The sequence below is a fragment of the Ambystoma mexicanum genome, chromosome 3p (genome assembly GCF_040938575.1).
Source record: "Ambystoma mexicanum isolate Mex_15411 chromosome 3p, UKY_AmexF1_1, whole genome shotgun sequence".
In the NCBI taxonomy this organism is placed as follows: Eukaryota; Metazoa; Chordata; class Amphibia; order Caudata; family Ambystomatidae; genus Ambystoma; species Ambystoma mexicanum.
Window position 1 is genome coordinate 130,195,353 of NC_090925.1, and position 16,205 is coordinate 130,211,557.

Sequence of the window (16,205 nt, forward strand, 5' to 3'; positions counted from 1 at the left end):
GACTTAGGTGAGCAGTCTAGTCATGGCACTGGGAAATAAAAAGCAATGAAGGACTTACTTTGTTGTCAGACCCTCCCAGAAGGATCCGCAAGCATGGAGGAAGTACAGCATGGAGAGAGGAGGAAGCCGCTGACAGGCACACGAGCAAAGGAGCTGGTTTGTTATTCTCCGGTCCGCAATGCCTGTGCCGACTGAGATCTGGAAGAGCAGACGTCTGGGTAGAAGCAGTAACCAGACCCAACGGTCGTGGCGAGACGTGCAACCTGCCTAGGGAGAAATGCTGCAAGCTACCGAATTAGTACAAGAGCATGCGACAGAAGGAAGAGAACCTGCAGAGACCCTGAAGGTAAATGGCCTGTCAGGAGAGGGAAAAGGGGAGAGAGAAACCTTAAACCCAAGGTCAGGAACCCAAATATAGCTAAGAAGAATACCTTAAGCAACAGGCCTTATGATGGTCCTTGAGCTCAGCGGAAACTACATACAGGACTCATTTGCCATAAAAGAAATCTACGATGTAGTGCAGACCTGGATGGCTGACAACTCACTGGCTCTTAACAGTGGTAAGACTGAGCTCCTGATTGTAGCATCTGGCCCACATCTTAAAGAACTAGACCCAGCTTTTTCCAGTTACCATTTTATTTTTAATTTTTTAATTTTTTGTATTTTAACATTTGTGTAATGCCCAGACCCACAGGTATCCTACCAGCCTTCCTTCTGTATTGCTGGTAATAACATCAATGTCTCTATGAATGTGAAGATGCCAGGCGTAGTTCTTGAAGAAGAACTTACCATGAAGACTCACGTCTCCCACATTCGCTCTTCCTGTGGCTATTTGTCAGTAATTATTCCTTGATAGTGTAAGAAAGCCATGGTATCAGAAGAAAGACAAAACACAATAATTAGTTCAAGGGTGTTCATTGAACTTTGCATGGGTTGGAAAAACGCCTATTCTAAACCTAATTTCTAAAGATGGGATCAAGCTTTCTTCATCAACATAAAGAAAACGCGGTCCTAGTCGTGTCAAAAATAAAGATGGCCTACACTAAAAAAACTATTGCCAAGCCTTAGTCTATGCAACAAAAGGGTGTGGGATGATAACATGTACAACAAAACAATGTGTGCAGCAAAATGAAAAGGTCCAAGGAGTTTGGTAGTTCAGGACTGCTGAACTATAGCTTCCCCTGCCCCACGTTTCAGCATGGGACAAGGCGGAACAGGAATCGAGCTGGGACTACACTCGTATTTCTTGGCACATGGAAGCAGTCTCTCAGGCCAGGCAGGGTCTTTCTGAGCTGAGTCTCTTTTCAGGATCAAACAAGAGTCTCAAACTGGGAAGTATCCTGCTATACATTTATTATGCTCAATTTCACACACTACGATCACTGTAAGTCCCCCTCAGTCGGGCTCAGCCCGTTCTCTTCACACAACGATCACTGTAGGTTCCCCTCAGTGGGGCTCAGACCCTTCTCTTTTCCTTTGTTGTGGGCTCCCCTCAGTCGAGTTCAAGTCCACATCAGTTTCCTTAATGTCACACAGGTAAAGGCTCCCCTCATTTGGGCGCATGCCTATTTTCACTTGTAAGCAATTGTAAGTTTGAAGCCTTTCGATTGAGCAAAGGGGGTTTTGCACTGACTTTCACATGACCACTTCAATCTTTGTTCGTTCCTATTTCCACTTTCACTTTTACTCAAAGACACCCTGCCCCGCCAGAGACCTTCGACTGGGCACCCCAGGTGCCAGACCACTCTGCAGTAGCTTATCTTTGAGAATTTTTTCCTTCAACTGACAACTCCTTCTTGCCGTCTGGCCACCGCTCGCAGCCTTGCTTCAAAGGCACACTGGTATTGCACAGTTGCCTCCGACTCACCGGTTACATGAAGCTTCTTTATCGGCGGCTTTGTTTCTCGAGCCAAGGATGATACTCTTCCGGCTGCAGCTCCTCCCTGCCTCGATCAGACGTGCAGGAGGGCCCCGGATATTGTGCACAGAATGTGGAACTTTTCCCAATCTTCCCTCTAGGTTTTGCTTGTGCTGCTCAACGACCATCAAGAGTTCATCGATCACCATAGAATGGGGTGAAGGGCTTCTCCCCTCTCACGGCCACATCCTATTCTGCCACCACTCCTTTGCGATACAGCTGCCACCATGGAAGTCTCACTCCTCCATGCCTTTTGCCTCACTCTCTGTATACTCTCATGCTCCACCTTTTATCCCAGTGGGGAAGGGTAATTGGATTCAGATGTGAGTCATTGTAGGCAAGGGCCTGACCCTGCCTGACTCTGATGTTGGGACATGTCAAACAGACTGGCTGAATGTGAGTCTGTCTTCCCCCAGGTTACTCTGTCCATGTAGTATTGTTTGTGTATAAAAGAGGGTTAGGGATAAGGTTCCTAGATAGTAAGAAGGGGAAACAGGGAAACAAGAACAGGGATACCACGTCTCTCCTCAGGAGGCCCCAGCGACTCCTCATCCAGGTGATCCACCACACTGGTCCACACCCAGGAACTGGATCCAAAAGCGATGGTCGTGTCCTGGCTACCTGGATGACAGATCCCAAGAGTTTAGGTGGTGAGACACACTTTGGTTTCTCACACTTGCCACAGCGCTAGTTAACTCCAGGTTGGACTATTGCAACAGCCTGTTGGCTTGCACAACATTGACCAACCTGCACCCATTGCAAGTTGCACAAAATGGTGCAGTTCGTGCCATCTATGGTCTGTCCAGACGGGCTCATATCTCTGATGCTAGAAGGAAGCTTCATTGACTTCCTATTAAACATCAGATTACTCATAAAATATTCACTCTATCCTTCAAATGCCAGACCAACGCAAGGCCTAAATATCTTAAGGATCTCGTAAAATCCCACATTCCGGGAAAACAGCTACGTTCCCTTGCCCATCCTACCCTCTACCAACCCAGAAATAAGCTAGTCCTGTTTGGAGGCACTTTGTTTGATGTCCAGGCTCTGTTGTTGTGGAACACTTTACCTGGTACAATAAGATGGGCAGGAACTCTGTGCCTCTTCATAAAACTGGTCAAATACCATCTCTTCAATCTCAATCCTGACTGGATACTAGCTTCTACTCCCTAGGGTGCCTCAATATGGTACTGACTCTGACCTTTGTCTTTCTTGTACCTGTCCTTTTTATGTTGTTTGTGCGCCCTGAGGCCTATGGGCATGTGGCGCTCTACAATAATTAAATAATAATAATAATAGTACCTGGTAGGAGAGTGAACCAGGTCTATCATGAAGAACATACGGAGGAGAAAGCTGGTTCAGGGTCCTGCAACTTGAGAGGGAGAGCGTCACTATCCATCTTCTTTGTGGCAGTAGCTGGCATGTAAGTGAACCAGGTCTGCCTAAACAAATCTTTAAAGAAATGAGGGTCGCGGACCCACATCGATCAGAGTATATGTGAGAAGGGCTAGGGGAAGGGAAACATTCCCCCTAGTGTTGCAAACAGTGAATTAAGCCTGAGAAAGGCCTGGGGAAGGGAGACATTCCCCTTGGTGTTGTGAACTGTGAATTAAGTCTGAGAAGGGCCAGAGGAAGGGAGACATTCCATGTGGTATTGTGAACTGCCAAAATCAAGGACACGAGAGACCAGGGGAATGGAGGCATTCCCCCGGGTGTTGTGAACTGTGAAATAGGCATAAGAACGTACATGGGAAGGGAGTCATTCCCCCTGGAATTGTGAACTGCCAAAATCAAGGACAAGAGAGACTTTGGGAAGGGAGTCATTTCCGCTAGTTTGATAAAATCGAGAAACTCTGTGAAAGAGATACCAAGAGAAGGGAGTCAGTCTCCTGAGGCCAGGGGAAGGGAGACATTCCCCTTTGTGTTTGATTTGCCGATCACTCATGCGTTAGGGCCTGCCTGTGTATCTGGGCTCTGTGCCTTGTGCTGCCTGTTGGCTATCCTATTTGACATTCTGCCACACTGATAGGGAGGCATTGTATCCCTTACCTACTGTCTCATTCCCTATGCCTGCAAGTAATTTACCCCATCTGCTTTACTACAAAAGGTACAGCTCTATGTATCCTGACTTACTTCACATTCTTGATCCTCGTCCTTCACCCCTCCCAACCTTCTCTGCTCTCTCATCATTCCCCTCTTAATTTATCTTCATCCCCTCCAATCTCTTCTCTTCCCCCTTTTGCTTCTCCCTGTCACCAATGTTAACTACCAACCGTCCTTCTCAGACTTCCTTTTTGTTCATTAAGTTCTTATCACACATCTACATTTTTCTGCCTTTTCCACACACTATGCACCGTCAACGTCACCTCCTCTAGCACTTGCACTTCTCTGCGTACTTCTCCCTTCTCATGAAAGTCCAGATCTTTAAGCATCTTTAATCATCTCCCCCTACACCTCCAGCTGCAACTCCCCCTGCACCTCCAGCTGCGCCTGAACGTTGCACTCTCTCTGTACCTCGGCATTGCTTGCTGCTCCGCAACTCCAACTGCCCACATTAGCCTATTTATATACTCACTACCTCTTGGCCAGGTTTCCCCTATAGGTCTGAAGCTAACATGCATATTTGTTGCCTCTTTGGGATTGATGTGTGGCTAATGGATGTTTATGAGCAGATGTGGGTGACTGAGATCAATGTTTCTCCCACGTTGTGCAACGATCCTTAAAAAGGCTGGTTTGCCATCTAGGATCTGCTCGGACAGTGCAAGTGTGGTGCAGTGTAGCTGCTGGGCTCTGCTACGGGAACCATTGCCTTTCGGTCCCACTGCCTTTTCTGTCTTGCTCTCCATCTCACCACTAAGCTGCCTCTCAGTGATCTGCCTTCGGCTTTTTTTTGCAGGCATAATCTGTAACTGCCAGATTCATGTGGTTTACCTTTGATATACTTTCAGCAGAGGTCTGACAGTGCATGCCTAGCATTAAATGGCCTCTGGAATCAAGTGTTCAGAGTTGGAAAAGCCCTTTTCTTGGGTCACTGCAGGCATTGACCACAATGTCGCAATCCCCCGCATTGGCCTCCCTGTGCTGTTGGAGAGATGCTGAGATCCTTCCCATACAGCCCCTCGACCCCTTATCATGTAGAAAGTGATTGGGCCAGGCGCCCAGGGTCACTCCCACACCGATCACCATGGCAAGAGAGAGGGCATCATCACAATGAGTTGCTACGCTTCGTGGCCTATCACTTGAGGAAGTTAATCCCAGGTGAGTGTGATGACGCCGTTTAGTATTGAGCGCTCTTATCCATCAGGATTGGGTTTATTGAATGGCACAATCATATGAAAGGAGCAACAGACTCATTGGAAGTTTTCATGGGTCATGAGAACTTAGCGTTCCTTGAAGAAGCACGCTGTCTCAAACCCTGGCATGCCCCCTTGATGTTGTTTTTCACCGCTTTAACTGCAAACTGCACACTGACCTATTATCTCTGCACAACACAACTGCAGTCTGGTGACTTGTCTCACACCGGTAGCAAGTCCTATACCTATCATGCAGCCTGTTGAGAAAACCACAATTTGAGCAGTTTCAGGGCTGGAGAAACAGCTGTCACTGTATGTCTGCAAGCACCCAAAATCATCACGCTAGTTAAACAAAAGCTGGAGCAACAGCTGACCCCAGGAGGTATGTTGTATCTTCAGCAGGTTCATGTGAAGTTACCTCTGCCTGATGAAAGGGCTCCTTCTCAAAGCTGAAGTAGGTCTGCGATGGCACTTTTCTGAAAAAGATGAGTGGGCTTTGAGTCCTTTTTAGACACCATTGGTATACTTCCCTTAGACGAATAAGGTGGAAATAAATTACTGTCAGTGGTATTACAGAAACTTTGCACTGGTGCAAGATCAATTAGCACTGGGGTAAAAAGTTGTGCTAGTGCATAAACATATCGTTACAATACATTTTTTTCACCAGGGCAAAGGACTAGGAATAGGGCAAACATTGCCCCGATTGAAAAATGTATTGACATATGTTTTTTTCCGTAGTGCAATTTCTTCCTTAGTGCTAATAGCACTTGCACCACTGCAAACCTTATCTGTTATGGTTGCATGTAAATCTCCATTATTCAGATACTCAAATTGTCAGTCTGATGACTTGGAATAGTCAAAGATTGTGATTCTATGAAAATTGCCAAAGTGAGACAAATAGAGTTAGAAGTAAATAATGTTCTCTTACTTTGGACTTTCAGTGGAGATTTGTACCACCATGTTCAATATCAAATACAAAAACACCTACAGTATTTTCTGATTCTTACATCATAGCTGTTAAACCCACATTAATATTGCGTTTATATTTTTTAAAAATGATTTATTTGTACAATTTGCACAAGAACAGTAAACAGTCAATAAAAGCAAATGAACAAATAACCACAAATAATGTAACAACATGCAGATTAAAATGTACATATTTACAGATAAAGAACTAGTACAAATTCAGAAAGTTGTCCCAAATCTTTGCATGCAAGGACAATTTCCCTTGTCTCTTGTAAATAAAATCGACTTATCTTCAACGGAAGCTTACCTAGAATCTAATAAGCTTTTGGAACTGCATTCATTTTTAGAGCGTTCACTTTGCCCCAGAGTGATAAACGTAGTAAAGACCACATTTGAATGTTCATTTTTAGATCTCTACACACATCATTCATATTTTCCCCTGCCATATCATCAACCACTGGTGTCAGCCAAACACCCAGATATTTCAATGTTTTGTCACACCACTGGAAACCCTGTTCAGTTATCAAATCCTTATCACAGTATCCGGTAATCAGTAATACCTCAGATTTAGACCAATTAACCTTGTAACCTGCTACACCATGAAACCTATCCAATACACATAACAAGGCAGGTAGTGACACTGCCAAATCACGCAACAATAGTAGCAAATCGTCCGCATAAAACCATATTTTTTGTTCAACTCCATGAAAGTTTAGACCTCGTATTTCCGCATTACACCTTAAAGCGATCGCCAACGGTTCAATGGCCAAGAGAAATAATAGAGGAGACAGAGGGCACCCCTGCCTTGTTCCCCTCTGTAACTCAAAAGGATCGGACAGCTGGCCATTAGTTTTGACATTGGTCGTCGGACTAGCATATAACATGGCAATCCAGGAAATACGTGAATGTGTATCGTGAGAGCCAGAATAAAAGGTGTATTCTCTCAAATCTGAATTTCGTAGTCTCCAACAATATTGCTTTTCTAAAGAGTTGGAGGCGACAATGCTGCAGATGTAAGACTGAGAAAGCTTAACCCAAAATGCAGAATGTCACTTTAGCATACATGGTGCAAGGGGTACTGTACAAACTTTTCTAAAATTGCGGAGTGGCGGCGAGTGGCAGTCGTGCAGTCTGCTACCCCTATTGCATCTCAGTCTTTCTTCAGTGGCTACCATACTGTGAGGCGTGCTTCCCAGCACCTACTACAAAAACTCATTACCTCCGCGGAGCGGACGCGGAGTGGCGGCGAGTGGCAGTCGTGCAGTCATGCCAGGCAAGCCTGGCAGGCCTGCAAAGACGCCCACTCTTCCGCCGATACAAACGGAGCCTCAAGACGACGTGGGCCGTCGCCTAAGAAGCACTAGCTCAAGCGCTAGTGCCAGGAAAAACACAGTGCAACCCACTTCTAACTTCCCCTTTGACATGGTCCAGCCACAGGCCCACTTCACTCCAGACTCCAGGCTGGAAAGCCTATCGATGAGAGCAAGCGACACAACCTCCGCTTTGTCAAATCCTCAACTTCTTCTAACATATGGAAAACGTACACCAGACACATCAGACTTATCCAGAAATTTGCGAACATCCTCGCCAGGGGCTCCCCCCCTCAAGGAGAAGCGGAAGCTGGCAAGCATGTCGACAGCCCAGCAAGTCCACGGTGTCCCTCAGAAACTCTAGGGACCTCCACTCTCCTGCGTCCCGAGTCAGCTACGTCCGAAGCTCCGCCGTCCCCTGGAGGGGAGACGGCGTTGAGATCTCCGGACGGGCTGACGGACGATGCGGGGGACGCCGGTCACCGAAATGGAGGCGCAGTCATGACCAAGTCCGCCGACAACCAACCGACGAGAGGGACCCAGGAGGAGGAGGCCTTCTCCCCAGAAGGGGGCCAACAAGCCAACCCAACGACTTCAATGATACACAAACTTGCGAGCATCCCGGCCACCCGGGAGGTTTACTCACAACAACTTCCGCCTGCCACTGTATTAACGGTATCAGCCCAGATCCATCAGCCTACAAAGCAAGTTGCAAACCAAGACCCACTACTTCTTCCTGCCGTCGAACCTATACCTTCACCATCCACCGCTGCTGACGAAATTCTTACCTCAACAAACCAGAAAAAAAGACCACGACCCATGGACGTTCCCTATAAAAAAAACAAAAAAACACAGGGAAAGAAACAGAAAAAGAAAACTCCTAACCCACCAGTAAAGCAAGGAGCAAATGACAACCCTGGGAAGGTAAATAAGACCCCCAACTCGAACCCAAACAAAAACTTGAAAAAGGAAACAAAACAACTCCAACAACCACTGAAACTTTTAACGGACTTTTTCCGTAAGCACTCTAAGGCCTTTCAAGGACTACGCCAAGATTTGACCGACGAGGAAATACTGGAAGCGACCATAGAAAGCACCCCCCCAAATAAACAACGCAGACTGAACCTCTCACCTAACATTTCTACCCCGCTTCAACCAAAAGCGGTGGAACAACCTAGACCACCGCCACCAAAAGAAAATGGGCTACACGTGGCATTACCACCAGTAACACTCGTTACCTTAAAACCTGACTTCCAACACTTAGGACCCACCACAACGGAAGGTGCCGCGACTATAGTACAGCTTGCACCCCAGCTGCTAAACAGTATCGACATTACCTCAGAATTACCAGTGCTAATTGAGGGCGACACTGGTCCCTCATCCCCTACAGAGAGTAATCCAATACTACAAGACTCTATGCAGCCAGAAGGAGTGCCGTACGAGACTCTTCCAAACCACCCCACGGCCAGCCAAAGCCCAACCATTACCGGTAAAAGCCTACCGGCCCATCGAACCTTACTAGAGGAAGCCCCAGAAAAATACGACCTGACCCGCCACGTCGAGGAGCAAACATCGGGGAAAGTCCTAACGAAAAAGCCCTCGCCCCCGGGGAGGGAGGATTTCACCAGAACAACCAATTCCCCTCTTGGTCTTTCCCAGAGAATAAAGTTTCCTCTAACGCCCAATCCAAACCTTCTAAAGGAGAGATCCTTGGACACTTTCTATTCTAATCTCAATACCTACAATAACCAAAGAAGACACTCATTAGATCACCCCTCCAGAACATCAAATACAGGAACCACGTCTACACACCCATCAACCCCTCCGGGCAACATCCCCTTCTCTCAAGGTTCAATATCCTCAAAAGATCCTCCACCAAAAAAACTTGATATGTGTACTCTGATGTCGGCCTTGACAATTGCCCTTGCGCCTTTTACCAAACTTTATGAGACCATCGGAGACACCCTGAAAGATCAAATCTCAATACAGTCAACCATGTCAACTAAATTGACTTTCCTTGAAGGGTACATAATGGCCCTAGAACTGAAAAAAAACAGGAGGAGCCTCCAAAACCACAACATTCTATAACACCTAACGACACAGGAAACGTTACAGAAACAGAAGCGATCACGCGGTTACCCCACTTACCACGAGAAGCGAAAGCGACCCAAACCGCTGTATTTATTGACCTAATAACAACCTCAAATTCACAAACAACGACAGAAAAAACCACAAAAGATCCTCCTGAGAGTTCTACGAAACCGACGATCTCTCTGATCCTAGAACCAATATTTCAAAACCAAGCACTTAGTAGGACTAAACTCCCACCGTTGATAAAGGCCCTAGCAGCCCAACCGTCCTCACTGTTAACACCGAAGGCAAAACAAAGACTGCCTCTCGACGTAAACGATCCTGGTAACCCCTCACCCAGAGGGGTTCAGGAGTTCCTAAACCAAGAAGAGCTGATGAACATCACACAGCACTTAACAGAGGAATCTACACCTCTCTCAATGAAAGAAAATCCCACTTCTGATATATCCACGACCCAGGTTCAGCAACAAACTAGAACCAACGCAGAAGCCTCTGGTTCAGAGTCTTCATCTTCAACTCCGAAGAACCGTAGAAGGTCCTTCACCAAGAAACAAGATGAAGAGAGTAGACATCATCTCCATCACACAAATTACAGCACAAAGAAAAGATCTGTGCCCCAAAAGCGAGAAGAACGGCCTCGCTCCCACCACCGGCGGAACCGGAACGACTACCATGAGGAAACCAAACACCTCTCTCGAGACGCCAGAAGACTACGACCTCGTCCACAAGGGGCTTCCAACATACCCCCTACAAACAATAAAACAACCAGAGCCTCACTGCAAAAAGATCCTCTGATTAGATGGATTCTGAAGCTGGAGCAAGTTCAAGAAAACCATGACAGAGTCACTTTAAACAGAAGAACAGTCCTGGACCTCTTCAGTTACATCCCTGATTTGTGTGCGCTACAATCGGCGGACATCCAGATAGTTGACCCAAGTCATAGTCACCACAAGGCGATTGCCCATCTTTACATTTCATCCTCAACCACGAATAAAATCTTAAGATCAGCAGTTGAAGACCTGCAAACCATGGGCTACGACCTAACTGAATCGACAAGGGAAATAAAAGCACTTAAAAACGGGGCAACAAAACCTACCAGGAACAGCTCAAAGAGTGAAACTGCTCCAAAACACGCCCACCAATACCAACACCGCCTCATGAAAATCGCTAGAGACACAGGAAGACCGAACGACCATACTAACCGAACTGTACGGAAAGAGCCTCCGACACTACCCACCAAACCAACTGACCATTCGCGCCCATCAGGCGACCACTTCCAGGAAGCGTCGTCCCTCTCAGCACTCGAAAGAGCTAACCAGGAACAACGACATACGACAGATCCAAGGAAAATCCAAAGGAAGATCCAAAACGAGACCTATTCAAACGTGGTCAAAACCAGGCCAGTTTCCACCCTGGAGTCAATGTGGTCATGGCTACCTAAAGCCTTGAAGTCCCAGCGCCAAAAATAGCCACTAATGTGCGACAACAACAGTGACACGACCAACGACCTACATAGTCCGTCTTCCAACAGAATAAAACTATGCTCATGGAACACTAGAGGCTTCCACCACCTAAGCTCCCAGAGCTCTATTGACTGGAATGAATACGACATCATCTGCTTACAAGAGACCTGGCTCCTTCAACCGCCGATCATCGACGGGTTCGTGACTAATATAGTCTCAGCCAAAAAAGGGCTATCAGGTAGGCCAACTGCTGGCCTACTTGTTGCGATCCGAAGCGGCCGCGGCCTAACGAATATAGAAAAGCTGAAAGAGACCCATGACACGCTGATGATAAAGCTAAACTGGTCATCAGCCACAGAGAACACCTCAGCACACATAAAGCCGATGATCATTATTACTACATACTGGAACCCGGCCACGACAAGCACTTCAAAATTCATCAAGGAAATGGAACGTGCCATCCACTGGATCCACCTAAACCACCAAGTCGACCACATACTTATATGTGGGGACCTCAACATCAGATGTCGCAACCATGATAATCCTCCTCCAACCAAACCGAAAGACCTCTCCACCGATCAGAGGGAATCCGAATGGCTAAAATTAATGGAATCTAGAGCATTCTATAACCTCGACCACACTTTCCTCGACCCAACGAGGCCCCCTACATGGGAAAGAGCTAACTCCAAATCCACAATAGACCACATCTTCGTCTCTCGGCCACTATTAAACCTGGTAACTACATTCAATGTGATAAGAACAGAAGAGAGTGACCATAACCTCCTAGAAACCACCTGGAACTCAGTGGTGCCAACCAAGATCGCGATGCCCAACAACATCGACCTAGCATCGCAAGGCACAAGACTTAAAATGACCGAAAAAGCTGTTAACTCGTTAACAACAGCATACAAAGACCTAACTTCGCAAAACCAGCTGCCTCCGACTGACTACACTCCTCTGTTGACAGCTTTCAGAATTCCACGCGGAAACAACAGGGAAAACCATCCACAGCGGACGCATACATTTGACAAATTAGTCCAAGAAAAAAAGAGAGAGCTAAGAAGATCCAAAAGACTCGCTCTGACACTGGAACAACCCTTCGCAGCAGCTGCCACCCAAACAGCTGTTAAAATCTACAAAAACTGGCTGAGAAGCCACCGACACAATCTTCTCCAACAAGACACGGAAAACATCCTCAGGGCAATAAACGGAAATCACGCCAGAGACTTCTGGACGCTTATCCATTCTGCCACCCCAGGAGCCCCGCCCGACCAACTAAATGGAATCGCGGCCGCAACATGGGAGACACACTTCGAAGCCTTATTCAAAGAACCGAAGTCCACCGAGGCTAAACCATCTGAATCCACCTCAGAGTGGATCAATATCATCGACCAGGATGAAATTCAAACCCAGATAAGAAAACTAAAACCGTCCCGTGCACCAGGACCGGACGGGATAACAAACGTTGATCTGAAAACTTACCCGGAGGCGTGGTCCCAACTCCTGAGCACTATTTTTGCTCGCTGCGCAGCTTCCAGATCAATACCTCCATCATGGACCCGAGCGAACATAGTTCCAATCTACAAAAAGGGTAACAGAGCTGACCCCACAAACTCTCGCCCGATAGCCCTTCTGGACTCAATAGGCAAACTGTACGGATCCCTCCTTCTGCAACACTTCCTTAGGTGGGCAACCAACGCCCCCTGTCAAGACCACCTCCAAACCGGATTTAAGAAGAACCTGGGTACCAACGCAAATATCCTGATACTGAACACACTGAAAAACAAGATCCTCGAAGGCAAACCCAACCTATACATTGTGTTCGTCGACTTAACACAGGCCTTCGACAAAGTGGATCGCTCCAGACTATGGCAGAAACTAACAAAATGGAAGTGTCCAGCCGAGATCATGAACCCGATTAAAGCCCTATACTCAGGCACGTCAATGAGAGTGAGGCTAAACCAGCAAGGGTCCCTCTCGGGCGAGATAAAAACATTTAGAGGTGTCAAGCAAGGCTGCCTGCTTGCTCCGACGCTGTTCTGGACTTATTTAGGAGACTTTCAAGACTCCGAAAAACAAATTCGCTCTTTTCCTCCAAAGCTGGGGGGAATCCAGATCAGCCGCCTTCTGTATGCCGATGACTTGATCCTGCTAGACCACACCCCCATAGGACACCAACGACAACTAAATAACCTCCAAAGGTACATGGCGGAAAACAACTTAGAAATTAACGAGTCCAAAACAAAAGTGATGAGTCTCCAAAAACCATCAAAGAGAGTACAAAAGATCAATCTTCGTCTAGGCAAAACTCAAATCGAAACGGTTAACAGCTTCAAGTACCTGGGAGTCACGCTAGACAGCTCCGCGAAAGATAAAGCAATGCAAGAATCCCTCATCGATAAAGTCAAAAACGTATCCAACCAGGGGAAGGCAATCGACCTTAAACTAGGTCATTACTCCATAATTCCAGTTAGAGACTTCTACAAAAAGAAGGTGATCCCCTCGATCACTTACGGATCAGATGCCATGCCCAATCTTCCCGCAGAGCTTTGGCCAAAACTGGAAGCCTTATTCTGGAGGAAAATCTTGTGCCTCCCGAAATCGACACCGATGGCACCACTCAGGAGAGAACTCGGCCTCCTATCACTGGGAACCCTGGTCGCGTTGAACAGTATCCTACTTTATAGGAAATGCATTATGCCAGGATCCCCATATGCCTACCGTTTAATAAACCAAGAACTTGAATCGAAATCTTGTAACTCCCTGTCGAAATGGGAATCGAACATGCTTACCCTTCTACATTCAGCAGAAAGCAGCAAGGAAGAGCTGAAATCCAACCCAGTAAAAGCTTCTAAAAAAATCAAAGAGTGGGACTGGATCCAAACCGCAGAAATAGCAAATAAATATAAACTCACCAGCCACCTTCCTCCTTTCTTTAAGAAACAGGATACACTGCAAACCTACCTCAAACTTTTCCCAAGCAGAGCAGCCCGTCTCTTCTTCTTGAAAATTCGACTAAACGTTCTAGAGACAAACGAAATTCTGGCAGTCAGAGGATTATCGAATACAAATCGATGCCGTCACTGCAAATCCACCACAGAAAAAGAAACGATTCGCCATCTTCTGCTGAACTGCCCCAAGACACGAGAAATCCGTCGCACCTACCTGAAGAATAACATCACAGACTTTGCATCGCTGGATGAGGAAAACTGTTGGAACAAGCTGATTGCAGGCGACAAACCAGGCTGGGCCCTAGCCACGGTAAACATTATGCTATACATCATAAACTTGACGCGTCCCTTAGAGGCATAGCCGACCGCAGTTCTTCTGTCGCCTTCCTCGTCAATGGGCTGATCCAATTCAGGTCTCACTCCTGCTTCTTCTGCGGGCCCGGAGCCCCTCTCCACTATGTTGTGCGCCCCTGCAACAGACGCCTGTTTCTTTTGGCATTGGAGGGTTGACTGCTTTTCCCTCGCCTACAATCGAAAACTTTCAACTACTCGAACGGTCCACTGGTCTCGAAAAAAAAATAAAAAAAAAATAAAAAATAATGGATCCTCAGCCTTTTCCTTCGTTTTGTAAAAAATCTGAAGAGATTAATTTACAATAAAAAAATAAATAATAATAATTGCTTTTAATATCAGAACCATGCTTTATTTGAGAGATAAATCTGTCTTAACAAATGCAGCATTTTCTGTCATTGGGGATTTGGAAGGTATTGGATTAGTTCAGCACATTTTGAGAAAATTATTCACTTGTCAATCTGGAAAGTCACCAGATATTCAGTTCATAGTACTAACAATGTTCCTGTGTAGTTAATAAAGTAACAATCGATCAACACAATACAGGTGCTTAAATCCAACTCCCTTTTCGACATGGCTAACACATTTGGTGTGACAAAGGGTATCAATGTAATTATTTTCTAACTTTCTCCACTTTCCTCTAGTTTTTCCTGTAGACAAAAGACTGATATCAAACTTTACGCAGAAGGAAGGTACGTAATTCTAAAACGATAACGTATACTTTTCAGTCATGTTCTAGGTGGTACAGCACACCACTGCAAGTCTAGAAATGCACTCATACTGGCATGTGAAAAGGTTGACACCAGCAAAACTGAATGTTGATGAAAGAATGTTTTGAATGAATCTAAACTTGTGGCATAGCTTTGCGCATCCCTGCAGACCATCTGTTTTCAGCCTGCAATGTCCTTACAGACAGGGGGAAAACATATGCAAATAGTGCTTAGTCCCGCCCCAAAAGGGGTTGTGCAACCTGAACCGGTTAGTCTCACCCCATCAGCACTAGACCACAAGCAACCCCAGGACATGTGTTAGCCTTTCGCCAGGACATAATGTTACTCAAAAACCATTGACTACCATCAGAAGCACCTCCTATTGCTTATATTGGACAACAGACTTTCGAACTTCTGAAACATACAGTTAATAGTTGAACCCAATCCCACACCTTTTGTCAAGGGTTCTATTATATGGACATCTTCAAAGCATAAAGGTGATTGAGTAGGCTTTTTGCAGGTCTATTTCACCTGTCTACGTTAATCAGCTGACTCATAAGTACTGGAAGTGGTGTCAGTGCAAGTGTGTTGTCCCAGAAAGGAGAATATGGTGCCCTGGAGACAAATGGACTCCACAGTTGACAACGCTTAGCACATTTTCGAAATTGATGTATTTGGGTTGGTGCACAAAGGTAAATTGGGACAAAATGGCAAACACAAAGAAAGGAGGACTTCTCGCTTGAAACCGATGTTCTCAGAATGTTTCATAGAGTCTCTCACCAATGTCACTCACAATCTTTAAACATACATCTGCACCATCCTGTGATGTCAATTTCCTGCTTTGCCTTTCTGGGGGCCATGGCAGGCCTGTGCCTCTCAGGAAATGTAGGAGTTCCGGTTGTAGTTCCAGTCCTCCCGCCACTCCCATAGGTAAGATGGGCCAGTAGGGTCATTATGTGCCTGGTGCCATTAAAGCTCCCATCCCAATCTCAGTGTCAGATTGTACTGTAGCTAACCCTGTGTGACGAATCCCATGATGGTGTCCCCTTTCATGAGGCCAGAGAGGATGATGCCGCTACCTGATAGTCCCCCTGGGGGGTGGTACTCAGCGGGTGGATCTCATGGGGAGTGAATTCCCCCACTTGGATACAG

At 46.3% G+C, this 16,205-nt stretch overlaps 1 protein-coding gene across 2 annotated transcripts in view; it reads left to right on the forward strand.

Annotated features, from left to right (window-relative positions):
- Positions 1 to 16,205, forward strand: part of LOC138580158 (proteoglycan 4-like) — a 1,214,734-nt gene that overhangs the window by 1,132,500 nt on the left and 66,029 nt on the right. For both annotated transcript variants that reach the window (XM_069650488.1, XM_069650487.1), the window contains exon 17: positions 14,988 to 15,035. In XM_069650488.1, the coding sequence (XP_069506589.1) occupies positions 14,988 to 15,035 (48 nt within the window). The remainder of the gene's footprint in view (positions 1 to 14,987; positions 15,036 to 16,205) is intronic.